The 27,567-nt window shown below is 46.5% G+C and overlaps 3 protein-coding genes and 1 long non-coding RNA gene across 8 annotated transcripts in view; 2 read left to right on the forward strand and 2 right to left on the reverse strand.

The window, feature by feature from the left end:
- Positions 1 to 3,108: 3,108 nt before the first annotated feature.
- PLEKHO1 (pleckstrin homology domain containing O1) lies at positions 3,109 to 10,999 on the reverse strand. The gene is given in 7 exon segments (XM_077156171.1): positions 3,109 to 3,935; positions 4,866 to 4,895; positions 4,897 to 4,968; positions 5,315 to 5,419; positions 6,067 to 6,207; positions 10,205 to 10,351; positions 10,932 to 10,999. Coding segments are annotated over 7 exon segments (1,227 nt in total). The 5' UTR covers positions 10,959 to 10,999; the 3' UTR covers positions 3,109 to 3,230.
- Positions 4,125 to 6,008, forward strand: LOC143679833 (uncharacterized). The gene is made up of 3 exons (XR_013173963.1): positions 4,125 to 4,485; positions 4,687 to 5,202; positions 5,295 to 6,008. It is a non-coding gene; the product is annotated as an uncharacterized LOC143679833 (long non-coding RNA).
- Positions 6,015 to 27,414, forward strand: LOC143679832 (uncharacterized). 5 transcript variants are annotated; one of them, XR_013173961.1, is made up of 10 exons: positions 6,015 to 7,517; positions 8,172 to 8,361; positions 8,906 to 9,215; positions 9,398 to 10,435; positions 11,514 to 11,617; positions 11,791 to 12,230; positions 13,377 to 13,459; positions 13,561 to 13,616; positions 17,781 to 17,947; positions 26,134 to 27,412. XR_013173961.1 is itself a non-coding variant. In XM_077156172.1 (7 exons), exons 4-7 carry the CDS (start codon positions 10,331 to 10,333, stop codon positions 17,885 to 17,887), a joined length of 372 nt encoding a protein of 123 aa, XP_077012287.1. In that variant the 5' UTR covers positions 6,015 to 7,517; positions 8,172 to 8,361; positions 8,906 to 9,215; positions 9,398 to 10,330; the 3' UTR covers positions 17,888 to 18,261. The 5 variants fall into 5 exon arrangements, 1 of the variants encoding a protein (XP_077012287.1); XR_013173960.1 differs by having other exon boundaries at positions 13,561 to 17,947; positions 26,134 to 27,414; XR_013173962.1 differs by having other exon boundaries at positions 11,791 to 11,894; positions 13,561 to 17,947; positions 26,134 to 27,414.
- The window catches only part of VPS45 (vacuolar protein sorting 45 homolog), an 85,592-nt gene continuing 73,128 nt past the window's right edge, over positions 15,104 to 27,567 (reverse strand). Inside the window, exon 15 of the mRNA XM_077156170.1 lies at positions 15,104 to 15,762. Coding sequence (XP_077012285.1) covers positions 15,675 to 15,762 — 88 coding nt within the window. The 3' untranslated portion in view covers positions 15,104 to 15,674. The remainder of the gene's footprint in view (positions 15,763 to 27,567) is intronic.

Genomic DNA, 27,567 nt, shown 5'->3' on the forward strand with positions numbered 1-27,567 from the left:
GCCGCCGGGTTGTGAGGGCTGGCGCGGGAGTTCCAGGAACTTGTGCTTTTATTTTTCTCCCTTTTCTCGTCGCCCTAACCAACCTACGGCTCCGCTGTGGAAGTAATATGCAAATGAACTCATCTGCTTTCCCAGATCAGCAGCTCAGACGCACGGTGCCTCCAGCTGCTCCCCAAATCTCCACTTAACATTTTATGGGGGAAGACGGAGGACAATGCCGCTGGGATGTCAAGGAAGCATTTAGTTCTTCGCGTGTCTCTACTGCTCATTCGAAATCAACTCTGCTGCTTTGCCCGTCCCCCAGCCCAGGGCCTCCCCAGAGGTTTCCCCTTCCCGTTCACGTGTCCGGGGAGGGTAGACCGCTAAATCGTCCGGAGGAAGGAAAGCAGGAAAACACGTCCAGCTGCCACCCCAGCCAGCCTCTGCTCTCTTCTTCCTCCCCTCAATCCCCCCATTCACCCCAGAACACAGGGATCGGGAGGCAGCCAGGGGGACACCACGGGGGAAGGGCGGGGCCGGGGGTGCTGGGCTGGGACCTGCACTAGGAGGAGAGCAGGAAGCTGGAGTGGCAGGGCCCAGCTCGTCCTCCTAAGTCCCTAGGCTTAAAGCACGAACTCTCCGTTAGCAGAACTCATGTCAGTAGCCCACCATCTAGAGATACTTTAAGCTCATTTAAAATGTTTCATATATATATAGATATATATATTTTAGTGGGAAGGTTGATTTTGTGCTAAGCTCAGCAATTCCTGAAGGCAGGAATGATGGCCCCCCTCCCCCGTTTAAATCTCTAGAAAATAGCACCGGCACTGGGGCCCCTCTGCCCTTTGAAGAAAAGGTTATGGGCTCAGCGTGGACGGGGCCAGTGCATGGATAACAACCAGATGGCACGAGCCCTGCCCAGGCCTCATGCGGGCTGTGCTCCCGCCATCCCAGTCCATGGACCCCGCAGCAGCGGCCATCCAGGCACCCAGTTTTCGGCTGTCAGGCATTTTCCAGATGAGAAAATGGACCTCCAGGAAGCTTACACCTTGCCCAGTGCCTCATAACCAGCCAGAATTTGAACTCAGATCTGCCTGGCCCCAAAGCTGGGGTTGTTTCACCACCTCGTGGCCTGGATGTTCCAGCAATTGCTGGAGAACCGGAAGCTTCAGGCTCTGGGGCCTGAAGACCCTGCACCCAGTGCCGAGCCTCTCTCCCCCTCTCTGTGAGGTCTCTGATCTTTCTCTTCTTCCCCTTGCCTGTCATTCTTGTCAGTGTCCCTCCACCCTCCCCTGGGAGCACAGGTAACTGGCATGTTAGGGTTATACATGTCACTCTTGCTTTTTGTCTTCCTCATTTTGTGGGAGTGACGGGGAAAAGAGAAGGGAAAATGCTGGAAAAATAAAATGAACACATAGAGACTTACAAAAAAAGGTAAATATAAATTTAACTCTGACTTTCAATATTTGTGAAAAATGGGTGACTGCTGACCATTTACAGGTTTGGCGGGGGGCAGGAAGCCTTGGGATCCTGCTCCCTCACCCACGCCCACCCCAGGAGACCCCGGCGACGACATGTCTAACCCTAACATGCCAGTTACCTGCGCCCCTAGGGGAGGGTGGAGGGTGGAGGGGGCCACTGACAAGAATGACAAGCACGGGGAAGAAGAGAAAGATCAGAGACCTCAGAGAAGGGGAGAGTGTTAAGGCGTTGGGTGACACTTTCCTGTCTTCATTCAAGTGGGATACCTGTCCCTCAGGGAAGAGACTAGTTTAGAGCATAATTCAAGGCTAGTTCTAGGGCAAACCCTTATGACCGAGTGATGGGAGACTGAACGAGGGCAGGCATAGTCCTCTAGAGATGGTTTAGCTTGAAGAGAGCCCTCTACTGCACTTACGGGGAGCAGAAGGATGGTCCCCACTTCTCCACAACACTGGAGGGTCTGTACTACTCCTAAATGATTTTCTCTCTCCCTCCTACCCCATGTGCCTAGACTTGCACTAGGACAGCCTTGTGACGAGCCTCTATGGCACTGGTTCTCAGTCCCCCCTTCTCCCTTACTGAAGGCCTAGGTCTCGGCTTCTGGAGGTGAGTCTAGGGAAGAGGATCAGGAAACAAGAAAGGGTTTACATCAAAGGGCTTTTTTTACCCCACTTCATTTACTTGAGTCATGAGGTTGTACTCTGTTCCCTTCTTTCCAAAAATCACTCATAGTTTGCCTCCACAGCTCTTCTCTGGATCTCATCTTTGTTCCAGAACCTCATCTTAGAAACTTCAGAGGAAACAGCAAAGTACTGTGAGCTGCGTCCCAGACACGGACCGAGGGAGCACAGCAGCTCCCCGCCTCCAGCTAGTCAGAAGGGTGGTGGGTGGGCCCAGAGACGCTTTTCTTAAGTTAGGAAGAAAAGAGGTTTGAAGAAGAGGGCGAGGCCACCGGAAACCCTCACTTGGCCAAAAGAGGAACCTGGACGCAGGTTTGGTTTTCCCCTTCATCTCATGCCAGGCTCGCGTCACAGATCAGTTTCATTCTGAGTTCAGCGCTTCTGTGAGCTCAGCGTCCCTAGTTCCCTCGTGGGGGGGCCCCTAAAAAAATAACGCTCACCAATCTCACCCCGGGGCTGTCTCTCTCCACCGAGTGGAGAAGGACATGGAGGGGAAGGGAAGAAACTCTCCGAGTTGAGAACAGCCCGGCACTTCCCCCTCCATCAGGGGGACTGCCATGCGCGGGGAGCCAGGCCAGGCTGGGGAGGTGTGGATTCCACAACCCCTCCTCGGGGCGGGCGTGAATTTCACTTCTCCCGTGGGCATGGGCAGATGGCACTGGTCTCCACGTCCCCGGGGCTGGAGGTGGACTGACCGCCCCCACCCCGACTGAAAACCTGGAGTGGGAAAGGAGGCCCCCCCAACATAGAAGCTGCGCATGCGCGTGGGAGCAGCAGCGACCCCCACCCCAGCGCGCTGCGGGAGGTGGGCGAGGGTCTCTGTGCCGTTATCCACCCCCCCATCCAAGCCAACGTTTCAGAAAACCGCCACGGGGGCCTCAGGTCTAAGCGGGTCAGGCCTGAGAGAGAGAGAGAGAGAAGGGGTGGGGAGGTGCGGCGGGAAAGACCGGCTACAGGAGGACCAGGCTTCAGCAAGAGCAACAGATGTGTGTTTGTTTTCTTTTGTTGACTGAGGTAAATAAAAAAAGCTTTGTCCTACGACACTTGGAGAAAAGCGTCTGCCCAGCCCCAGTGCGTCGGCCAGTCCCCTCACATCAGGCTCTTCCGGTACTGGCTGTGCTGGGCGCTGTGTCTGAGCTGGGAGTCCGGGGCCTGCGGGTCCATCTGTCTGTACAGGTCCCTCAGCTCCCTGACCTCCTGCAGCACCCTCTTTGCCTGGCTCCAGTTCGACGACGCCTCCCCCAGCAGCCTCTGGGTCTCCAGCAGCAGCTGCTCCGACGCGGAGTCAGGAGGGGACCGGGGGGGATCCCTGGCCTTCCGCTTCCCGTCTCCCAGGCCCTGAACCTCTGCCAGCAGCTCCTGAGTCTTCTCCAGTTTCCTGGCCACCAGGTCCTGGATGCGGGCCAGCTGGCCCGGGTGGGCTGGGGTGGGGGCCGGGGGGTCCTCGGGCCGCAGCGGGAGGGCGCGGGGCGGGGCAGCGTCCCGCTGGGACAGGATCTCCTCCAGGGAGGCGCAGCGGCCCTTCTCCGGGGGCGTCAGCTTCTTGGGCGCCTGGGGCGTGTAGGGAGCCCCCTTATCTGGCTTTTGCCAAGGCCGGGGGAGACTGCCTGTGCGGTCGGGGCCTGGCCGGACGCGGTCCGAGTCCGCCCTCCGCCGACTGCCCGCCAGCTGGGCCGCCGACTTGTCCAGGTCCACGCGGAAGCTCTCGGCCCAGGACGCCGGGCCCTCAGGGGCCGGCTCTTCCTCCTGGATCAGGTCCAAGGTCAGCATCCCGTCCGAGGTAGAGGTGGAAGCCTGCCAGGGTGAAGGTCAGTGGGGAGTTCAGGGACACCTGCCCCAAAGACACATTTTCTCCCTCAGGAGTCCCTCCCCGAATGGGAGACCCCTCACTCCTCTACTTCCCCTCTCCTTGCTAGCTCTCACTCCTCTGACAGTGATTTGAACTTAGCTTTTTCTTTCACTCTTCTGTGACCTAATCCTAATGTGACCTGCCCTGCTTTTTTCTCGTATTTTCTGCTTTTTGCGTGGGTGTGATGGGCTCCAGAGCACCTGCTTTGGCCCCGCACGGCCTCCCAGCCCCATGGCTCGCCCCCCTCTGCTAACTGGGATTCAGGAGCTCTTGCCTTACAATAAAGCTTGTTTGCCTATTTTCCAGAATATTGTAATTAAAAGCAATGATAAGGGCATTCAGCACCGCACTATGGACTTAGGCATAAGCTGCTTCCATGGTTTGTCCCAGTAGCTCATCTCTGCAGGCCTGACCATCACCCCATTTCAGAGCTGGGGCCGAGCAGCTTTAGGAATCCACGAAAGTAGTGAATTGCAAACCTGGATTCACACTCAGGTTCTGTCTGGCCCCAAAGCCTCTGGCCTTTCAATGATGGGCTTGGACCAGGGAAAGAATCTCCTACTTTCCATGTTTCAGAGGCTCACTGTGGTCCTTTCCCTGATTCCCTGCAGCCCTTGCCGTTACCTCCCCAGGACAGCCAGCCTCCAGGCTGCAACTCCTATAATACTGATTTGGCTCTTTTACTTTTCACTGCAGGTTTCATTTCTCCCCAAAAACGATACATTTATGGAGGGGGCGCTGCTCAGTAAAGACTTCAAATTTAGAGGAATCAGGCTGGAGCGAGATGGGGGCACCTCCTAGCCCTCTCCCAGGGTCTGTTCTGAGCTACAGTTTAGGGTGGACTGGGTGGAATGGGCCCTTCCGGCGTCACATACCACGGCCATGAGGTGACCCCGGGTGGGGGGGGCGGCGGGAGTGCTGAATTTTTGCTCTGTCTCGAGTGGGATGGGCAAGACAGCTGTCCTCCTCAACGGTGACCTAGAGAGATGCACTGTGAGGCATGCAGGCTTTTCAAGACTCTGTCCCAACCCAGCACCCCCCACACCAACGTGTCTGGACCCAGAAACAAACCCACCCCATTAACTGCTTCCAAGCAAACCCTACAGGCAAAGGATTTCCTAGATGTGCAGGAGAACCTTCCATACACCCAAGGCTGCTCCCTGCACCCCAAAGTGGGGGAAGGGGAGGCAGCAGAAAGGAGCGGGAGCCAAGGTAGAAGTAGACTGGTGGCGGAGAGGGTACAGCCCTTGCAATAATCCTCACACTCTAAGTCACAGCTGCTCTCTCGTGCCCCGTCCCCTCAGCCCGCCACGAGCTCCCTGACCTCATCCAGGATGCGGTTCTTGGCACGGATGATGGCAGAGCTGAGGGCATTGACCCATGATTCCTTCTCCTCCGGACTCACAGCCAGGAAGATGAGGTTGGGTGCCTGTGAGGGGAGATTCTCTTTAGAGTTGGTGTCTCACCTTGACAGCGAGGAAGTAAGAAATTATACTCTCATTTTCAATGCAGTTCCTGGAAGGAGCAGGATTCTCTTCTGGAATTATCCATAACTTAAGGAAACCCAGCCTCTACTCCTGCAAAATGCTCAGAGCACAGAGGCTGCTTTAGAAATGACCAAGAAGTGCTAAGGGTTTGAATTTAAGTACGGGGCTGGAAATAACTTGAGGAGGTTTGGTAAAGGATGGGTTCTAACACAGAGAAGAAACAGAATGACAGGACAGCCTCCCTGCGCCCCTCAGACAAGGAGGATTCAGAAATCAACCACCCATCGGGGACAGGGGCCTGTGGTTTTCCTCCAAGAGATGTGCATGCGTGTGTGTATGTGTGTGCGTGTGAGAGGGAGACGGAAGGAGGGAGGTGATCTCTGTGGCTGGACAGTCTAAAGGCTGGCTTGTTTGGAGAAGGAAATGGCCACAGTATTCCTAGGTTAAATGTCAGAAGCTGGGAAGGGGGGAGTAATTCAGTACCCTTGAGCCAGGAGGGCTGGGGGGGGGGTGGTGGGCAGCCTGCGGGGGGCAGGCTCTCCCTTGTCCCCCGAGCCCCTTGGTGCCCGGCAGGGTGGCGGGAGCATACCGTGTCGCCGGGCTGTCTGCAGTGGGCGAGGGTGAACTTGCTGTGACTTCTCTTGCTCCTGCTCCTGGGTTTCCGGAGCTCTTCACACTTCTCATAGTCACTCAGGTCAAATACCTCCTGGGTATTCTTCTCATCTTTTACCTAGGGAAGGGTTGGGGGTGAGGCGAGGACAGAATTACTCAGCCCTGTGCCCACCAAGGCACCCAAAGGTCCGGCCGTGAAGGGCCAGGGTGGGGTGCGAAGCAGGACTGGGACCGCCCCTGAATGCTGACCCCTAAAGGAGGTTCTGTTTAACCCCTTGAACCTCAGCCGTGACCTCCCTGCCTTCACAAGGACATAGCTACAAGGCAGGAGGTGAAGGCAGGGCGTACCCCGGTAGTGTGGAGGGAGGAAGGGCTGCCTCTGGCCCCCTAGGCTCATGCTTGCCAGGTGGCTTTCTCGCCCAGCCCTATTCCTTCCTCTTCTGACATACACTAGTATAAAGAGCCTCATTTCAGAAGCTGAGTCCCCATAGGAACTACAGCCCCCTGGGTAGCAGTTTGTTCTGACAGGCTGAAAAATACCACTGCAGACCCTACCTGTCCCGACTCTCTCCAAGACACTTTGTCAACCTAACTTTGACTCCTTAGTCTTGAAAAGCCATTTAATGTATTCACCTATCTCTAGGCAAAATGTACTTATACTGTCCCTGGAGGACTAAATTTCAGACTTGGAATTGCTCCAGTTTCGAGCCTAATTCCCCTTCCTTACGTCTAAACTTACCCCCTCCTGCTGTACTCCCTGTGCTGCACTCCGCGCTAATCTTGGAAGCTCCATCCAACTTTTGGCCCTTGCTCACTTGCTGAAGGTCTAATCAGAGACCACAATTCTATCCACAGCCTTCACCCCAACCACACTTTTGTGAACCTCGCAAAGCAAATTCCATGACTCTTCCTCCAAAGGCTCACATGAACTTCCTCTCGGAGTTCTCCTCCTCTCCCTAAGGTGTTCTCCGTAGCCCTGGTGCTCTACAGCTGTGCTTCATGATTCATTTTGGCTTGCAAGGACCAGTGTCAGAGAGACAAGACTTAGTCACCAACAAAAATGGAGCAGTCTGTGGTTAGAAAACCTGTCTGCCCTCTCCTCCTTGGGCCCAGGGCTGGAAGAATCTGGGAATGAGCTGGTCACGTTTTCCTGGGATGAAAAGCAGCAGCACTTGTCTCGTTAGGAACTAAACAGCAGATAAAAACAGCTCCTTGCCTTTCTTGGAAGGCATCCACCACTCCCGACTAGAATTCTCCCACAAGAAGAGCCCCCACTTTCCCAGCTCTGATGTCAGAATCGTTTGTTCTCCTGGACCTTCAAGTGGAGAAGTAGTTCTCTCCTCCACTCCCAGCCCATCTACAGTCTTGAATCTGCCTGTCCTTCCGCATGGCCGCTGGACCCAGGGGGCTGTGGCAGACACAGGACAGGTCAGCTCACAGCCCCTTTCAGCTTCACAGCTGCTCAGACGTCCACCTCCATTTGTCCTGGCCTGGCTCCTCCCGGGCGCTCCTCTTCCCTGGGCTCCCTGGCCTGGGGCTGGGAAGAGACGTGTGGCCTTGGGGGATTATGGGTGGGAAGGGGACAAGATGTTGGCAAAGGGTGTCCTACAACAATTCCCAGAAACATGGGGCAGGGATATAGGATGAGGCATCGCCCCTCCTCCTTCCCCAGAGCTGAGACTATCAGTAGAGACCAGAAATCCTGGAGAGGAAAGTGCTGGGTGTGTGTATGTCGCCAGGGGAAGAGAGTTACTGTTCTGTTTTCCTTAGGGGAAGGGAAGGGAGGGGAGGTGCTGGCTTGGGGACAGGATGATAAGGAGCTCGGGGGAACAGCGGACATGGACATAAATGAGCCCTTGGGAGGGCAGGGGTAGGAGGCAGGCGAAGCAAACAGAAAGACAGGTACACCTCAGTGCCCAAGGTCAGGAGCCTGGTTCCCTGTATTCTGTCCTCTATACACGCGCGTGCGCACACACACACACACACACCCTCTCCACCCCCTCACCTAATTCCCAAAGATGCATTTATAATTGCTCCTCTTCCAAAGTTAGCCCTTCCTTTTCCCCGATTCTTTGTCTTTAGTCTACAAGAAGGGAGAGCACCCAGCCTGCCAACTTCCTTTTCCACCAAGTCTGCCCAAGGTCTTGGTCACTTCTATACATCAGCCCCGTGACCACGGCCCTGCCTCTATTAACAAGAGAGAGAAAGCAGCGGTGGGAAACCCTGCTTTTATGAAGAGAAGTAACAAAAAAGATTGGTGCAAAGTCCAGGGGTAAGGATGAGGAATTTTTTCGTTGCTTGACGTGTAAATTATAAACATTTAAGACTCTTCAATCCGTTGGATCAGGAGCATTTAGGAAGTGGGGTAAATAAAGCCCAGTTTCCCTTTCCACCAAGGCCCTCTGCAGCAAGGCAAGCAGCCCAAAAAGAGTGACAGCAGTAAGCCTGTCCCTTTTCCCCGGCCCCTTCCCCCGGGCAGCCAGCCCCATGACCGTCAGGTGCTCCTGACTCACTGGGCTCATAGCCTGGGCTGAGCCGAGGTCACACCAGCATTTCCCCTGCCTCTGCGCCATTCTCCTCTACAAGCAAGGGTCAATCATGCTTTTTGGACAAATACAAACTAGAATGAAAGGTCTTGTGCCTTCTTCCCCTTCACTGTTCCCACGTACTCCTCTGACGTGTGGGAAGTCCTCCCTGTTTGCTCACTAAGTTTCCGGCCATTATGAAGTTCAGGGAAGATGGGAGATATTCTTTGACACTTGCTATTTGTTTTTCTTTCTTTCTTCTTCTTTTTTTTTTTTTTAAACTTGTTTTAGGAAAGCCAGAAAATCGTGGAGAAAACCTTTAGGATCTGTGACTGGGTGGAGGTGACGCTTAAAACGAAACCGTCCCGTCCAAGCCCTCTTTCCCCTGACTCCCCTTCACCCAGTTCCCGGCTTAGTCAACAATCTAAAGAGGGATCTCTAGGCCTGGCACAGCTCTTCCCTGGTCACCCCAGTAGATGCTCTTTTCAGTCGAGGACTTTCTCTTAGACTGCATCCGTGTCTGTTCCAATACCATAAAAGGAACTATTTACCTAAATACAACGTACTGAATGAGAGTCCTCTAGTACAGGGAGCAAAAGAGGTGAGAACTCTTTTGGGGGCACTCCCGGTTGGCCCTCCCATGGAGTCTGGGAGAGGACCAGCCTCCAACAGGGGCACAGGACAGCATCCTGGCGCCCGCCCAGAGGCCAGCGGTGGGGAATGGATGGCCTCTGTCTCGGGGGAGGGGGAGGGGGCAACTTTGATTTCCCACTCTCACTACAGGCTGCTGATCCCAGGAGGCAGGGACCAAAGCAGCGACAGCCTGATCCGACGCCCGGGTTCTGAGTCCGTGTGCAAGCATCTTAACTCAGGGCCAGAGCCACCCAGGGCCACGCGGGATTGAAAACTTCATTCCTCCTCCTTCTGGCTCAAACTGGGGGGTGGCAGGAAGGGGGTGGGGAGTGAGTTCCTTTTTTTTTTTTTTTTAAGTGGAGTCGGGCTGGGGAGAAGGAGCATGCAAGTTAGAGGCATTGGTTTTAACAGAAACAACTGCCCGCCACTCACAAACACTACCCCAAAGCGTGTGAGACTGACTCAGGGCTGGCCGTGTGTTTGGTTCTCTGCCGCCATTCAGGGTGGGCCGGCAGGACCTGTGGTGGCCCCGAGGGGACAGGGAGAGGTGGGGGCTAAGCTGTACACAGTGTTTCAGCAGCCACAGCCCAAGGGGGGTGGGGGGAGGATCCTGTGAGCAGCCAGAGGCCCGGACAGGGGAGACGGAAGCAGAGGGCACTTAGAATTTTTTGGACAACTTGAGAGGGGGTTTATCATTGTTATCAGGAAGATATTTGCAGAGAAAAAAGACATGAACTAAGAGGCACACTCAAGTTCTAATTCAAACTCAGGACTTAGCAGAGTGTGACCTTTTCTTGCAGATGCAGGGAGTAGAGACTGACCCCACCGCTGAACTTGCTTTTGGGACCAAGTGGGGGCGTAGTGGGGGGCTGCAACTAGAGCAGATGAGCCCCTGGTGGGGCACTCCAGTGGGGAATACGAGGGCATCGGGGTGCTAAGAGGGGGAAGGGCACCTACCTCCTTTTCGGAGATGTAGAGCTGGTCCCCTTTCAGCACCACATAGCGGTTTTTCCAAATCTCCCTGAAAATGCCTTTCCCGCAGAATTTCCGAACCCAGCCGGCCTTCTCGGGCGGTGCAGACTGATGGTTTCCGTCCGGAGGCCCCTGTCCCGGGGGCGAGACGAGAAGCAGACGATGAGGCGGCCGCTGCTTTCTTCTCCTTCGCGGTCCCCCTCTCCCCGGCCTCAGGTCCGCCCTCCGGTCTCGCGGGCGCCCCGCCGGGGGCTGGGGCCGGGGAGCCGCGGCCTCGCCCCCCACTTAGGAGGCGCCCACTCCGAGGCGCTCCCTCCCCATCGCGCCCCCGCCCCAGATACACAACTGCGGGGGGCCGGGCCGGGCCCGAGGGGAGGTGGCTGCCGGCGTCCGGCCCCCGCTCCGGCAGCGCCGGGGAGCGGCCTGGGGTCTGGGTTCTCATTGTCTCCGGGCCCCGCAGCGCGCGGTGAGCGGCCCGGGGGGGTGGGGGCGGGGGTGGGGCGCGGGAACTACACCAAGTGACCCCCCAGCCCGGCCCAGCCCGCAGACAAAAGCCCCCGCTGGCTCCCCGCCGCGGGGCCGGGCGCATCCCCACCGGGGGCCGGGGTGGCCGGGGGGTCGCGCAGGCCCTGCCCGCGGCTCGCAGCCCCGACGGGGCCGGGGTCCTCCGGGCACCAAGTCCGCGGCGGTGGCGGAGCCGGCGCGCACTCACCCGCTTGGTGGGATGGTTCTTCTTCATGGTGCCCCGGGGGCCGCGCGCGCGCGGGGGGCCGCGTCGGGGGGCGCAGGCCGCGGCGCGGGGCCCCTTCCCCGGGGGAGGCTGTCGGAGGCGCCCCCGGCGCGGCCGCTCCTCCCGCTCGCGGGCTCGCCCCTCGGCGGCTCGGCGTGCACGGAAGGCCGGCCCCCCGCGCGCCCGCCCCCCGCCCCGCGCGCCCTCCACGCGGCGCCCACGCGGCCCGCCCGCCCCGCCGCCCCGGCCCCGCGCAGTGGGCGGCCCGGCCCGCGCCCGCAGCGCCATCCCCCGCCCCGCCGCGGCGAGTGCAGGACGCAGGGCGAATCGCCGGGCCCCGCCGCGCCCCCGCCCCTCCTTTGTTCCCGACGCCCGGGGGGGAGGGGCCGGGCCCGGGGGGCGCCGCCGGGGGCTGGGACCCGACTCGGGGGCGGGGGGCGGGGGGGGGTGGACTGACTCGGCCCGGCCGGGCCGGCGGCGGAGGAGCGGGAGCAGGTGGCGGGGGCCGCGCCGAGACACCCGGAGACCGGAGAGAAGCACATCCCAGACCCTCCTCCTCCCAAGGCACAAACACGGACGAGAGCGCGCGCCGGGAGGGCTGGGCGTGTGCCCGAGAAGCGGCCCCCGGAGCCCACCCCGCGCAGAGGAGGACGCGGTGGCCTGGGCAGGTCAGGGGCCGGGGAGGGGTGTGGGGGAGTTTCATCTTCCCAGGGTGTCGGTGCGGGTGGGAGAGAAGTTCACGGCCATACCCGTTCCCTCCAGTTTACAAAGCGCTTCCTTTTGGAGCGTCACGAGAATCACCCTAGGTATGGAGCTGAGTGTTATGGTCTCCATTTCACAGGGAAGGAGAGTGACAGTCGGAATGGCAGCGGGATTTACAGGCACACACCCGAAGTGCCGGCAGGAGTAGAACTTTGTCTCCCAAGCCGTTTGCCATTATACCAGGTGGCTTTAAATATCAGCTCCAGCAAGGCTTAAACCTTCTCCCTGGGAATCCCTTCCTGTTGCACTGCCGGGTGAAATCGCAGTCTGTCCACCCCCTGGAGTTCACCGGAGGAAAGTGATCCAAGGCAGAGGGAAACGCTCAGACCCAGCGGGCCCATCCCTCCCATACCAGAGCCTAGAGGACTACGGTTTATAACTTCATTTTAATTTTTTTTTTTTTAATGGGAAGAGGGGGAGTCAGGAAACCCGAGTTTGGTTACTGGTTTCACCACCACCAATGGCCTTTGGTCAAGTCACTGAATGTCTTCTGGCCTCAGCTCCTCTACATGGTAAATGGTGAGAGACGAATTGCCATTCCCATCAAGAAAAAAAGTTAAGGGAATATTTGAGATGACTTTTGAAAATATAAGTATTGCGGTTTAGGGCTTATTTAAAAATAACAATAAGCTAATAAGCACATTACATGGTATATGGTAGGCACACAATAATTAAGAGGAGTGGGAAAAATGAAGAACCCCTTTTCTGGAGATCTATTAAGATAAAAGGAAGTTTTGAACAAGTTTGTAGTTTAGGATACCTCAGCCTTTTCTGGTATCCATCAAATGAAAGAGGGTCCCCTCTCTATTCTCTCTTGGTCTTAAATCTTGAGTGTCACCTTGTAAGGTATACAGAATAAGTATTATTCCCACTTGGAAAATGAGGAAACAGGCCATGGAAATGATCTGACTTGCCCAAGTTTACATAACAAGTTACTGGCTAAATGGATTTCTACTGATTAGGCTTCACACACACTCCACATTCCCAAGCCATCTCCTCCTCTTCACGATCCTTCTCTATTTCCCACCTCCTTGTTTAAACAATGATAAAAAGAAAAGAAAAGACAAAGAGAAACTTCAGGATATCTTCCTAGTTGCGGAAGTAAAGTGCCCTTATATACTGGTGAGGGGACAAGCCTATCTGATCTCTTGAGGACTTTGCTGGCCGGGCACATAAGAATGGTTTGGATTTATAGTTTAAAAAATTCTGGTTTATAGGAAAAAAGTAATTCATGACATTGCCCCATCTTCTTTTCCCAATAGTTTTCATATAGTTAAAAAATATTTGGGTGCCTCCTGTGTGCAAGGTACTGGGCTCCTGGGCACTGCCATGAGGCAGGAGCTGGAGCTTTGTGGAACATCAGGCAGAGGGACTGCTAAAAAATAAAAATCCTCCAAAGTAATTTTCAGATTCCAGAGCAGATGCATGTGGGCTGCAGAACCGTCTCTGCCTGTCTGCTCCTTAAGATGTTACATAAATCTCTGGCTCTCCCTCATTACTGCCGCTGCCCCTTATCCTGTCCCCTCTTCAATAACCTGCACTGCCTCCTCCTGCCATCTTGCCTCTACCTTCCCTCACTTTGTCTTCCTTCCTCCTGTCACTCACCCCGCTTCCCACTCCCCACGAGCCATACTCTTCCCCTGGTGTGTTCTTCCCTCCCACCAGGTAAACCTCAGAAGTACTTGAATGGGAGTCTAGGAGGGGACTGTTCCCAAAGGCCAGTGCTGAAGATCTGAGAATAAGAACTTGTGAGCTCCTTGACACATCTTCCCAGCACTGTCTTCTCAGTGAACTTGACACCACCAAACACACAAACCACAGAAATAACCCGAGTTCATCTTTCTTGCAGGTGGAGATTAGAAATGGGGAGGACTCAGGATGGGGCTGCCTCCCTAAACACTGTGGGTAAGACAGGACTGCCGGGAGCTTTGCTCTTCAACCGAGTATTTTATAAGTAACTTCCCTTAAGGGAGGAAGAAGGGAGCTATCAGAGATAAGGATTTGTGAATTGCTGCCTGCAAGTTTACTGGGTGGAAATCCTTATGCAAACAATTGTTTAACTTAAAATAAATATCCTTGGCTTTTGTAGACTAAGTGGGATATAAAGGTTTTGCCGAGGATAAGTCAATCTATGGGAAGAAAGTTACTAAAAAGCACGAGGCCTTAAAATAATGCTTTTAAAGGGAAAAAAATTTTTTTTTAAGTCAGTAACAATGGAATTAGCTCTGTAAATCTTAAATAAAAATACATTTGCGTCTTTGAACTTTGATAAAGAAATGCCATGTCCTGGCATCACTAGAGCCCATTTCTTAGACTTCATAATGTTAGCTGAGTAGGCAAAATGGAAACATGTGAAGGAGAATTGTGTGAGAAAAGTCTCGGTTCTTATTCCTCCCTACTCAGAGTTATCTTGCCAAAAAAGGGAAGGGAAGCACAGGTGATGCTTCAGAGTTATCTTGCCAAAAAAGGGAAGGGAAGCACAGGTGATGCTGCTTGAAGGAGGTTTCTGTTCATTTGAAAAGACTATATACCTTGTAAAATGCTGCGTTTAAAATATTGCAGGCTGTTTCAAAGACAAAATAATAATAATAATAATAATAGAAGTACTCAAAGGGACCCATAAAAGTAAAAGAAAGGAACTTGAACTTGGGTCTTAGCTCTAACTGTGATATGGACAGAAGCCTTAGGGCCCCATGACTTGGTGTAAGGTAAAGGAACAACTGCTGAGAGCAGGGAGGGATGGCCAAAAGGGAAATGGATAGAATGACCTTTCAGGTTTTCCTTCCCTTGATCTGTCGAACTGTTCATTAGTGGAGCAGGAGAACTGGCAGGAATCCATCATTTTGCAGTGATTTTGAATCCCCAACTTGGAGAAAAGAATCAACTTTATTAGCCAAATTTTATTGGATATTTACCTATGTGGTAAACAGTGTTGTAAGTGCTTTACATGTATCATCGCATTTAATCTCATCATCGTCTCATTAAATGGAAGGCATCCATCTTATGGATGAGAAGGCTGAGCCACAGTGAGGGTAAGTCGCTTCCCCAAAGTCACAGAGCTGGTAGTTGTGGAGGGAAGATTTGATTTTAGCCTGTCTGACTCCAGAGAATATTAATCAGGTAAAAGAAAAGTCTAAAAGGAAAATATAAAAGAATTAGGGAGGGATTATGCTGTGGAGTTTTCGCTATGATGATCTGAAGACTCCTTAATTTTCTAGCAGTGATGATACCATCACTTTCCACTGTTTTCAAGCGAAGTGAAATTGACACCAGAATTATTATTTGTCTTGACATACTTTAAATATCCTTTGGATAGAGGCAGTGTCTTCTTTTGTTTGGTATAAAGCTAGCTCATGCCCTACTTCATGAATGCCTGTTAACCCCAAAGAAACAAAAACAAATCACTCATCTCTTCACAAAATGGCTTTTTATTGTAGTCATACATGGTTTATCAGGGCCACAGAAAACTGCAATATGAAGACAATTATTGACGGCTCTCAAGAAACACGGCGAGTTCTCAGAAATGAGTTGTGCAGGAATGTAGTCAATAAAAAGTAAAAGGGGTTAAGAGATGAGAGGGGAAATTGAGGAGTGTAGCATGTGCAGAAAATGACTTTTTCCCTTTTTTAAAACTCTAGACTCTGATAACCCTTTTCTTAATTAAGTGCTCAACAAAATTCATCAGAAGCTGAAATGGTTGTGCTATCACATACATAAGGAATACATTTATTCAGTAAAGAAACCATGAGAAAAGTAAGCTGGGATGGTCTCAGACTTATTTAGTTCATCACTGGGAGTCTCAGTGTCTGTGCCAACGATTCAGGAATCAGCAGGCTACGGGGATGGGTTATAATGACAAGCACAAACCCCAAAGCTCCTCTCAAACACGTCTGGTCAGTGAGGCAGGCCTGCAGCGGGGAACAGGGGAAGCTGTGCCATTCTCCCCTCCTCTCCATCGACATCTCATCTCCTGCTGGCTGACCGGGATGTAACTTGAGAGCTCTCCTTGCTTCGGCTGTGCAGTCCAGAAGCCAGAACTTCCTCTAGGAAACTGACAGATAATTTTGAGGTTACTCAAAGGGAGGGAAAAAAACAGCATCTTTAGAGATAAGAGTATTTTGCTCATGACGACTAATTAGATGAAAAGATATCATGAATAGTATGCAAAAAAGTACTGGTCTGATAGTGGGTATAGATTAGAAGCATTAGTTGAGCATAAAACATCCAGGAGAGAAGAACTGCACTCTCCTCCAGGGTCCTCCTCACTATGTTTTTTAGGCTTTAACTCATACAATTTGTTAAGATGAATATTAATATTGAGTTTGAATTTCTAGTTAGAAACCCGTAATTAAAAAAAAAACTTTTTTTGTATTCTGAAATATAACATATATACAAAAAAGCAATACATTTCCAAGTACGTTTTAACAACTAGCTATAGAGTAGATTTTAAAGTTTGGTATGGGTTATAGTTCCATGATTTTTCATTTTTTCTTCTAGCTGCTCCAAGACACTGGAGACCAACAGAAATATCAATATAATGATTCAGCATCATACTCATTTGTTAAATCCTGTCTCTTCTCTGTCATATACATCCTCCTCCTTTTTTTGTGTGTGTGAAAAATAACGGATATACAAATAAGTAATAAATTTCAAAGCACAGCACAATAATACTTAGTTGTAGAACTGATTTCAGAGTTTGGTTTGGGTTACAATTCCACAATTTTAGGTTTTTATTTCTAGCTGCTCTAAGGTACTGGGGACTAAAAGAAATATCAGTCTAATGATTCAGCACTCATACTCATTTGTTAAACCCGACCTTCTCTGTATAGTTCCACCATCACCTTTGATCTTTCTCCCACTCTTTAAGGGTGTTTGGGCTATGCCCGTTCTAACTTTTTCATGTTGGAAAGGGCCGTCGATAATATGAGGAACCCATAATTTTAAGGGCAAGGCCAATATATTAACTCAGGATTGTATCACCTCTTATCTATATAACTGAAACTCAGAACTTTTATTGTGTCCCTAGTCTCCCCAAACTGGCCACCAGAGTTACTTTTCTAAAACACAGATTACATCCTAAGACATCCCCTCCCCTCCTCTGCATTAAAACTTTTCTTTTGCATACAGAATGATATATAGAGTAAAATTTAAGACCGTCATAATGTGTTCTAATAATAACTAATACTTTCATTGTATTTTCTTTGTTCTAACTCTTTTAAGCCTTAAGCCCTGTGTGTCTGAAGTCCTTACAAAGCAGATGCTACTCTTATCCCCATTTTAAAAACAAAGAAACCTAGCTGAGGTTCAAACCCAGGCTCAGAGTCTGTGCCTAGAGCACCAGGCAAACTGCCTCTCACTTGTCTGGTTCCATCTCCCTCTTTGCAGCCTGTGTGCCATCCGGGCCCAACCATGCACTGGTCCCTAAACATGCCATCAGCTTTCATACCTCCATGCTCTTGCTCTTACTGTGTCCTGTGTCTGAAATGACAGACTACCCCATCTCTGCCTGACAAAATCCTTCATCCTTTAAGGCTGAGGATCGAAAGTCACCTTTTCTGTGAAGCCTTCCAAATCCTTCTGAACTAATCACGCCCTTTACTATTATCGCTTTATTATTATTAATTAGGTTATATATATATATATATATACACACACACTATTGTGCTTGAATAGACTGTGAGCTCCTTAGGGTAGGACTGAATCTTATTTCAGCCTTGTATCTCCAGGGCTTAGTACAAAGGCTTACACCCAATCAAGTTATGCTGAATGAATAAATGAACAAATGTAAGCGACCCACTGGCAAGAGAGACTTCTCTATAGTGTAGAGTTTATTTGGTTGGTATTTATAAGTGATCAGGACTAGTCTCAGAAGGAGACAGATCTGTGGCAGATGCAGAGACGGAAAAGTGGCCAGGTACTTTATTATTACGATTGTTTTTACAGCTTTAGACCTGGAAGATCCTGGGTCTGGAGGATTTAAATTCTGAATTCCTTTAGAAAAGAAAAAATATACGAAGTGGAGGGAAAGGAGTTGAAGCTGAATTCATTTATCCCTTTATTAAAATACAGGCGCTGGGTTTTTGGCCAGTTGGATTAGAGACACTTGGAGGTCAGAAAACAAGCATGAGGACCAAGGTGGCAATGCTCTATTGAAAGACAACATAAGAAGCCTCTGATGAGTGACTGCCAGTAAGAATGAAACCAATGTGCCAGGAAGCCCTGTAGGAATTTACCTGGTAAGATTCACTTCAGACTCTGCTACATGTCCAAGGAAAGGAGTAACTTTCCTGTCGCTATACCTACAGGTCCTCTATATACTTTCATGTCCTCTATATATCAACAAGACCCATTTCTACTGAAAGAGAAAACACTATTATTTGCCATGTCTAATTTTGTTTCCTTGTGCCACTGCAACTTTTTAAAAAGTATGTATTTGATGGCTTTGACGAGTCATTGCACAGAATGTTTAGAAAATTAAAAGTGATAAACATATTGGTGGCTGTACCTCAAATTTAGAATATATTTATAAACAAAATAAGAATGGTTTTTCTTTTCTAGATTTGTTTTAATTCAGTCTCACTTAAAATGTGAACTGAAAAAGCCCCTTCACCTGTGGTATTATGATTTAATTCAATTCAATTGAACACATTTTACTGAGCGTCACTGTGATGCTCACACACGGGGACGGGTGTGCAGAGGAGCACCTGTTACACCCCCACCTTCTGGGGTGAAGTCCGACACACACAACGGCCACCCAGGGAGAGCAGGGACCAGGCACTGACACGGGAGACCGAAACTGCCTCTTTCCAGGTCTGTGCTGTCATCAGGGTTACTCTCCCTACTCTGGATAGAAGGGCTGTGGGTAGGAAAAAGCAGAACCTCAAACCCTGAGCAGAGATTTAAAAAAATCAACCTCAAAATGTCTACAGTCACACACTGAAAAGCAAATTTCTTCACGTTTAAGTCATTTGATAAGGGATTAGAAACCAACACCAATGGATATTAAATTTTAATTACTAAAGTCATCTGAACTATATTCCTAAACAAAGCTGTATTTAATTAAAGTCGTCTTCCTCCTTTTTCACTGTACTCCATAGAAAGAAATCACATGTAAGTTTCCTGTTTACCAACACCAAGGGAATCTAGGACGAAATCTGAAGAGTTGAAAATTTTAAAATTAATGGAACTTCTGGGAAGTAGTAAAATAATGAGGAGAACCCCCCCCAAATATATTTGCTTTAATGGAGTAATGAACTCCTAATTGCAGCCAGACATTTATCTAGAGATGGTGAATATGGGAGTGGGTGAGGGAGGATAGGATGGAAATTTTTTTTCCTGATTTTTTTTTAATTAATTAAAAAAATTGACAACAAACAAAACAATAAGATATCATTCCATTCTACATATATAATCAGTAATTCTTAATATCATCACATAGTTGCATATTCATCATTTCTTAGAACATTTGCATCGATTTAGAAAAAGAAATAAAAAGACAATAGAAAAAGAAATAAAATGATAATAGAGAAAAAAAGTTATACATACCATACCCCTTACCCCTCACTTTCATTTACCACTAGCATTTCAAACTAAATTTATTTTAACATTTGTTCCCCCTATTATTTATATTTATTCCATATGTTCTACTCTTTTGTAGATAAAAGGAGCATCAGACACAAGGTTTTCACATTCACAGAGTCACACTGTGAAAGCTATATCATTATTCAGTCATCTTCAAGAAACATGGCTAGTGGAACACAGCTCTACATTTTCAGGCAGTTCCCTCCAGCCTCTCCACTACATCTTGAACAACAAGGTGATATCTACTTAATGCATAAGAATAACCTCCAGGATAACCTCTCAACTCTGTTTGGAATCTCTCAGCCATTGACACTTAGTCTCATTTCACTCTTCCCTCTTTTGGTTGAGAAGGTTTTCTCAATCCCTTGATGTTAATTCTCAGCTCATTCTAGGGTTTTTCTCAGTCCCTTGATGCTGAGTCTCAGCTCATTCCAGGATCTCTGTCCCACGTTGCCAGGAAGGTCCACACCCCTGGGAGTCATGTCCCACGTAGACAAGGGGAGGCTGGTGAGACTGCTCATCGTGTTGGCTGGAGAGAGAGGCCACATCTGAGCAACAAAAGAGGCTCTCTTGGGGGCGACTCTTAGGCCTAAATTTTAAGTAGACTTGACCTATTCTTTGTGGGGTTAAGTTTCATATGAACAAACCCCAAGACTGGGGGCTCAGCCTATAGCTTTGGTTGTCCACACTGCTTGTGAGAATATCAAGAATTTGACTTGGGGAAGTTGAATTTCTCCCTGCTCTCACCATTCCCCGAAAGGGGCTTGCAAATACTTTTCCAGTCACTGATCAAATCACTCTGGGATTCATCAGGGCATCACTCTGGACAAACCAACAAAATCTCATGTCCTACCTGAGATTCCAAGTACTTATAATGTTCAATCAAACTATCTACATAAGTTATATTAGGAAATGCTCTAGTCAAAATATAAATTTTGTAACAAATAAACATTTTTTGCTTCAGTCTCACACATTAGGTGACATTTTAAAATATTAATTACATCTATTTTCAGCACCCTGCAATAATGACATTCCTTTATTCTTCCTCATGCAAAAACATTTTTAAAATTTGTACATTGTACATTTCACTACTGTTATACACTCTAGGCATTCCTAGATTATACAGGATGGAAATTTTAATACCTCAAAATACTCCAGACTCTCTTTTCACCTCTCCTCTCTAGTCCCTCTGCTTAGTTTTCAGAGCCACTACTGTGTTTCCTGCCTCTTTGCTTTTGCACATTTTATTCTTCTGTCTAGAAGGCTGCTCCCTCCCTCCCCCACACTGCCGAGTGGAACCATGCATCTTTTAAAATCCAGCTTTTTCAAGAAGCTCTTCTTAACTGCACTGCCCTTCCCGCAGTGTTACACAGTCTACCCTGCATATCCTGTAAATGTACTTATGCTGGGTTGTAATTTATTTGCTTCACATCCATAAGCCTCTGAGTTCTCTGAGAGGGCAAGGTACAGAGGATTACTTTCCCTTTGTAAAAGTTTTAAACAGCACAAATAAAGATTTTCCTCCCATTACCCTTTCCAGAGGTAACAATAATTCAACCAACTAATATTTATTGAGTGCTGAGTATGATGACCTAGGCACTGTTCTAGAAGCAATAAATAAAGTAGAAAAAAAAATCTCTGCCCTCATGGAATTAATATTCTAATGGAGGAAGTAAGTTAATAAATACAATTAGTAAGTCAAATATAATAATAACAAAGGACGGTAATAATGAACACATATACCACTTACTACAGGCCGGCACTTGACACAATTACCTTAATCAATCCTAACAACAACCTATGAGATAGAAACTGTTCCTTTTTATAGACATGGAAACGGAAGCACAGAGAAGTGAAGACCTTAGGGCTTGAACGTGACAGAGCTGGGGCACAGACACGGGCAGGCTGGGCAGGCTGGGTTCAGAATCTGCCTTAAAAACCACGGGGCTTGCACTGCCCCTCTATGGCATGTTAGATGGTGCGTTTTCTCTATGCTATGGAGAAAAATGAAGCAGATTTAAAGAAGGCAGATGTGGAGAACTAAGGGTGGTGTTTGTTAGTGGTATGAAACTATTTTTCTTTTTTTTTTTTGGCATGGGCAGGCTCCAGGAATTGAACCCGGGTTTCTGGCATGGCAGGCAAGAATTCTGCCACTGAGCCACTGTTGTACCGCCCCGTGGTATAAAATTTTAAATCTTGGAGTCAGGGAAGGCCACACTGTGAAAGTGACATTTGAAACTACAATCTGAACCTCGGTAAGGGAGCAAGCTTCCCGGCAGAGGGGAGAGGGAGTAAAAGGGACTAAGCCCGGTATGATCAAGAGACAGAAAGGAGGTTAGAGTGGCTGATGGGAAGTGAATAGGGCTTGGGGTCCTAAGAGATGGTCAGAGAGGTTAAGCTGGGGGATGGGGAAGGAGCCTGAAAATGGGATCATGTTGGGCCTGATAGGTCCATGCAAGGATTTTGGTTTTTACTTTGAGCAAGATGGGAACACGGGGGGTTTGCACACAGATGTGATATGTTCTGAACCACGCATTTTAACAGGACTACTCTACTCTATTAAGTGTTTGCTGAATGATTACAGAACTCAGATTCCTCTATTTTAAAGAGGTTAAGACCCCAGCCTAAATGTCATCTAACATGCTAAACTTCTCCTAAATATCCAACAGCAATTTTATCAGGAGCAAGAGAAAATACTGGCGTTTAGCGTCTGTGTGTGAAAACACTAGGAGTCTCAGACACGGGCCATCTCGCTCCACACTGGAAGTACACTTTACCCATCAAAAAGCCTCATTATTTCTCAAACAAGCTGTACATTTTAGTCTTCTCTCATCCTTATTTCCTCAGCCTTGACTGCCCTTTCTTTGTAAGGAAATCCTACACATTCTTTAAGGCTTAGCTCAAATGTCATTTCTTCTGTGAACCATTTCCTGATTACTTTGTCAGAATTAATCATTTCTATTTAAGACACTATTTTATCTAACTTACATACACTAACACTTCTTGAATTTTTATACCTAAGGACCACTAACAGGAGAAAAGAATGAACTGATTAATCCTGGGGGGTGCAGTCCAAAAGCTCACAAAGTTTCTTTGAGGTCTAGTACTTCGTTTAAAAAACGCATAATCATTTTATATTATTAAGTTTTGACATAAATAATTTAACTGAAAAATATGTTAAAATAAGTTTTTTACCCCTGCATATCTACCCAAATTATAGGAAAATGAACACGCCAAAGGATGTGTCATGCTTATTTTGTACCTCTGGGTCGCTGGACTAATCCATCTTAATTTGAGAAAAATGGATTTGTCTCCTCCCCCACTAGACCCCAGGACCACTGCAGATAGGGACATCTTATTTATCTTTGTTGTTTTGCTCCTACCATGTATAAAGCAGCCACTCAGAAAATGTTCTTTCTCTTACTCTCAAAACAATATAATCATAATATTCTGTCAATGTCCTTGACTCACATTTCTTCTTGCCATTCCTTCACCATAATAGTCTCAGTAGGAAGGGAGATGCCACAGTCCCCTGCTGTGAAGCCTATCTTGGAAATCTGGGTTGATGTTTCCTTGGTTTGTTAGCTCCAAACAATTGTTGATAAATTTCGAAAGTGTGTTTTAAGTAGTTGCTGAGAAATATTTGGAGTTTTGGTCCCATCCCTAGCATCTGACATGCATAATAAAGTTGATTTATTATATCATCATTACCTCCTTTTGGAACACATTTTAGAGACTTTTTTTCCCCTTTTTTTCTGAAGTTCATTTATAATTAAGGGTAAAAAAATAAAATAGATGGCATTTAAAAAAGTCCATTGTTTTTAAAAAGTCAATTAGGGCCCTCAGTACATGAACTAACTAAAAAGGGTAAAGATTAAGATTTCAGATTGTGAATGTATACACCCCAATTTTTAAACAAAAAAAGGGTGTTCTGATGACATTATGAAAGAGATATGCTCTAAAATAGTTAAAAAAAAAAAAGATCTTGTCTCAAAGGCCATGAATCAGGGATTTCAGACCTAATAACATACTGTAAGGTTTATCTCTCTTCTGATTAAGATAGTAGGAAAGTAAGAGGAAGCTCATCTTTCCTTTGTTGTCAGTAAATCAACATTCACTTTTTGGCCAACATTTTTCTTTTACCATATTTAATATCAGGAGAACAGGTCCAAACATGCTATAAATTTCACATGCCAAATTTATGAAGTTAGAGAAAAAAGAAAATAAACCCAAAGGGCAGAAATTCAATGTAACAGTAAACAAAAATACAATAGAAAGAACCAACAAAGTTAAATGTTAGTTCTCTGACAAGACTAATAAATAATAAACTTCTGGTTAGAATGATCATGAAAAAAGTAGAAAGCACACATTCACACACACATACAAACAATATGAAAAAGTGAACATATTGCCACAGATGTATATCAGAATTTTAAAATGAGTGATTATACCAATAGACTTGATAAATTAGACAGAAATGAAAAATTCTTAAAAAGATATAACTTACACTTACTTACATAAAACCTATTCAAGAAGACATAGATTCGTAGATAACCTTATAACCACTAGAGAAATTGAATTGATTTTAACTACTGTTAAAAATCTTCCCCCAAAACCAGGCCCAAGTGATTTACAAATGTTTCCCCAGACCTCCAATAAATATATCACTCTAATTTTATACAAAAGCTTCCACAGAACAAAAGAGTAGCTCATTTGTAAAATCATTATAATTTGGATACCAAGACTAGACAAAAGTATAAGAAAAATTACAGGCCAGTATTCTTGGATGAAGCTGCAAAAATCCTAAAAAATGAAAAAAATCACCAAACAGAAATAATAGGGCATAAAAAAAGAAAATATACCACGAACAATTTGGTTTTATTCCGGCAATGCAAGGTTGGTTTGACATTAGAAAACTTATGTCATTTATCACATCAACAGATTAAAAGGTAAAAGGTCTATGATAGCTCATTTATGATAAAAATTTTTAGCAAAGTAGGATTAGAAGGGAACTTCCTTAACCTGACAAATGGCATCTATAAAAAACCTACCACAAACATCACACTTAATGATGAAATGTTAGAAACATTCTCTTTAAAATAAAGAATGAAAGAAACCCATTATTTTTGCTACTACTCAAAATCCAGACATAATAAACCTTTACTAATTAAGACAGTGTGGTACTGCAACAAGGATAGACAAACTGACCAATGGAACAGAAGGGACATCCCAGAACTTGTTATGTATATATAACTATGATATAATCAGTACAGTTGTTGCAGATCAATGGGGAAAGGAGGGATAATCCATCTGCAATGATAGCCTATTGATAAGGGGGAAAAGAGAAAAACTGAATCCCTACTGTAGGCCCTATACAAAATTAAAATTCCAGATGAATTAATTTGCTTAAAAATGAAAAGCAAAATTTAAAAACATTTAGAAGATACAGAATACTATGGTACTCTCTTTCTGATCTTGTGGTAAGAATTTCTTAAGATATTAAAAGTACTAATCATAAAACAAAAGAATGATAAATTGGAGTACATTAAAAAGAAGAACTTTTTACAGCAGAGATAAATGAATAGAAAAGACAAAAACAATTGAGAAAACCAGTAAAACCGAATGTAGGTTCTTTGAAAACTGATAACTTCTGTTTATCAAAATAATCATTATAAAAGTGAAAAGACAAACTAGAAACTGTGAAACGATATTTAGAAAACATATAACTAATACATGGTTAGGATCCAGAATATATAAAGAAGACCAATAAACCAATAGGAAGAAACCTCAGTAATTGGGGACTTGCAATTTAAAAGCATAATACCATTTGGCAAAAAATAGGGAATCTTAAAAAAAAAAGAAAAAGTGTGGGAGGGAATTTTTTTTTAAACTTTTAAATTGTATAATAAAACATATACACAAAGCAAAGAAAGAAAAGAGCAATAATTTTCAAAGCACTCTTCAACAAGTAGTTACAGGACAGATCCCAGAGTTTGTCATGGGCTACCATCCCATTATCTCAGATTTTTCCTTGTGGGAGGGAATTTGTATCAATAATGGGAATGTAAATTGGCACAACCATTCGGAAAACAATCTGCAATTATTTTGTAAAGTTGAATGTGTTCATATCTATTCCTAGGTGTATAATTAAGAGAAACTTTTGCATATATGCATCAGAAGATATGTAAGAATGTTCACAGTAGTACTGTTTGTAATAGTAAAAAAAAATAAGAAAAAACATAAATGTCTATGGACAGGTAAATGGAGAAATAAACTGTGGTGTGGTCACACACTAGAATGGTCCATAGCACTGAAAAATCAATGAACCAGGTTATGTGCAACAATGTAGATGAATTTTAGAAGCAATATTGAGCGAAAAATATACCATTTTTTATAAAGTTCAAAAACAAACAAAACTAAACAATATAAGTTATTGTTTAGAAATATATGGATAAGTGATAAAAGTACTGGAGGTGGGTACTTGGGGGCCCCCAAGAAAGATAATTAACCACAAATTTTAGGATAGTTTTTACCTCTTCTGAGGACATGGGGGGGCATAACAAGAGAGAAGCATGTGGGTAGATCCAGGATATTGACAATTTTCTAGTCCATGGGTTAAATGAATGGTTCAAGGGTGTTCATTATATTATTATATGTTTAAAATTATACATTACATATGTTCTTTTACAGCCACCAAATATTATATTAAAATACAATAAAGAAGCCGTATAGGTTTCTTAACTCTGGAGTTTCTCAGAATCTTTAACATGCTAATTTGAACTGTACCTTTCCAAGAGAGGAATACAGTCTTCTCTCTTTTTTTTTTTTTTTGCATGGGCAGGCACCGGGAATCAAACCCGGATCTCCACACAGCAGGCGAGAACTCTACTTGCTGAGCCATTGTGGCCCATCCGAACACAGTGTTTTCCAAACTTAGTTGATATAGAACCTCCTTTTTTGTTCACGGAGTACCTACCAATATCTCCCTAAACAAATCTCTTACAGAACAGACACTGGGAAAAGCTGAATTAAGATATACAATATTTCCTTGGAAATAACTAGTTCCATCAAGGTTACCCTGTGACATTTTCTTACAAATATAACTGCCTATTAAAAAATTTAGCTCCTTCTTCCAAGTTCCCACCTATGCTGGTTTGAAGTTATTAAGTAACCCAAAAAGCCAGGTCCTTTAATCCTCGTTCAATATTGCTGGGTGGAAGCTTTCCGATTGTCTCCATGGAGATAAGACCCATCCAATTGTGGTTGGTAACTGGACTAGGTTTCAATGGAGAAGTGTCTCCACCCATTAAAGATGAGATTGCTTACTGGAGCCCTTTAAGAGGGAATCATTTTGGAAAAAGCTTCAGAGCAACCAGAACCAACAGAGTCCACACAACCAGAGAGACATTTGGAGATGAAGAAGAGAGCTTCATGAAATAAGAAGCCAGGAGAGAAAGCTAGCAGATGTCGCCATGCACCCTCCCAAGCTGAGAGAGAAACCTCAAACATCCTTGCCCTTTCTTGAGTGTAGGAAACCTCTTGTGGGTGCCTTAATTTGGACATTTTCACAGCCTTAGAACTGTAAACTTGCAACTTAATAAATTCCCCTTTTCAAAAGCTATTCGGTTTCTGGTATATTGCATTCTGAAAGCTTCTGTAAACTAAAACAGCACCTTAGAACTGAACATCAGATTTATGAACAAACAAAACAAGACAAGACAAAACAAACCAAGAAGCTCTGGCCTATTTTCTCTCCCATTAAGAAGAAATAGGACAAAAAAGCAACCAATGGGATTCTTCATGTGCTCAGTATTGTGCATATACCACTCATGGGAGTATCATGTTAAAGGAAAAGATTTTAGTTTATGGTGTATTGGAGTGCCTAGAGGGAAATACCTGAAACTGAAGAGCTATGTTCCAGTAGCCAAGTTTCTTGAAGATGACTGTATAATGATATAACTTTTACAATATAACTGTGTGATTGTGAAAACCTTGTGTCCGATGCTGTTTTTATCTACAGTATGGGCAGATGAGTAAAAAATATAGACAAAACAGGGGGAACAAAGGTTAAAATAAATTAAGTAGATTGAAATACTACTGTTCAATGAGAGGGAGGGATAAGGGGCATGGCATGTACAAAGGAGCTATTATTAGCTCCAATTCACAGTTGAGAAAACTGAGGCACAGACACCACATACAAAAATTAACTCAAAATGAATCAATGATCTAAATATAAGAGCTAAAAATTAGAAAATTCTTACAAGAAAACATAGGG

Source organism: Tamandua tetradactyla, chromosome 4 (assembly GCF_023851605.1).
Source record: "Tamandua tetradactyla isolate mTamTet1 chromosome 4, mTamTet1.pri, whole genome shotgun sequence".
Lineage (NCBI taxonomy): Eukaryota > Metazoa > Chordata > Mammalia > Pilosa > Myrmecophagidae > Tamandua > Tamandua tetradactyla.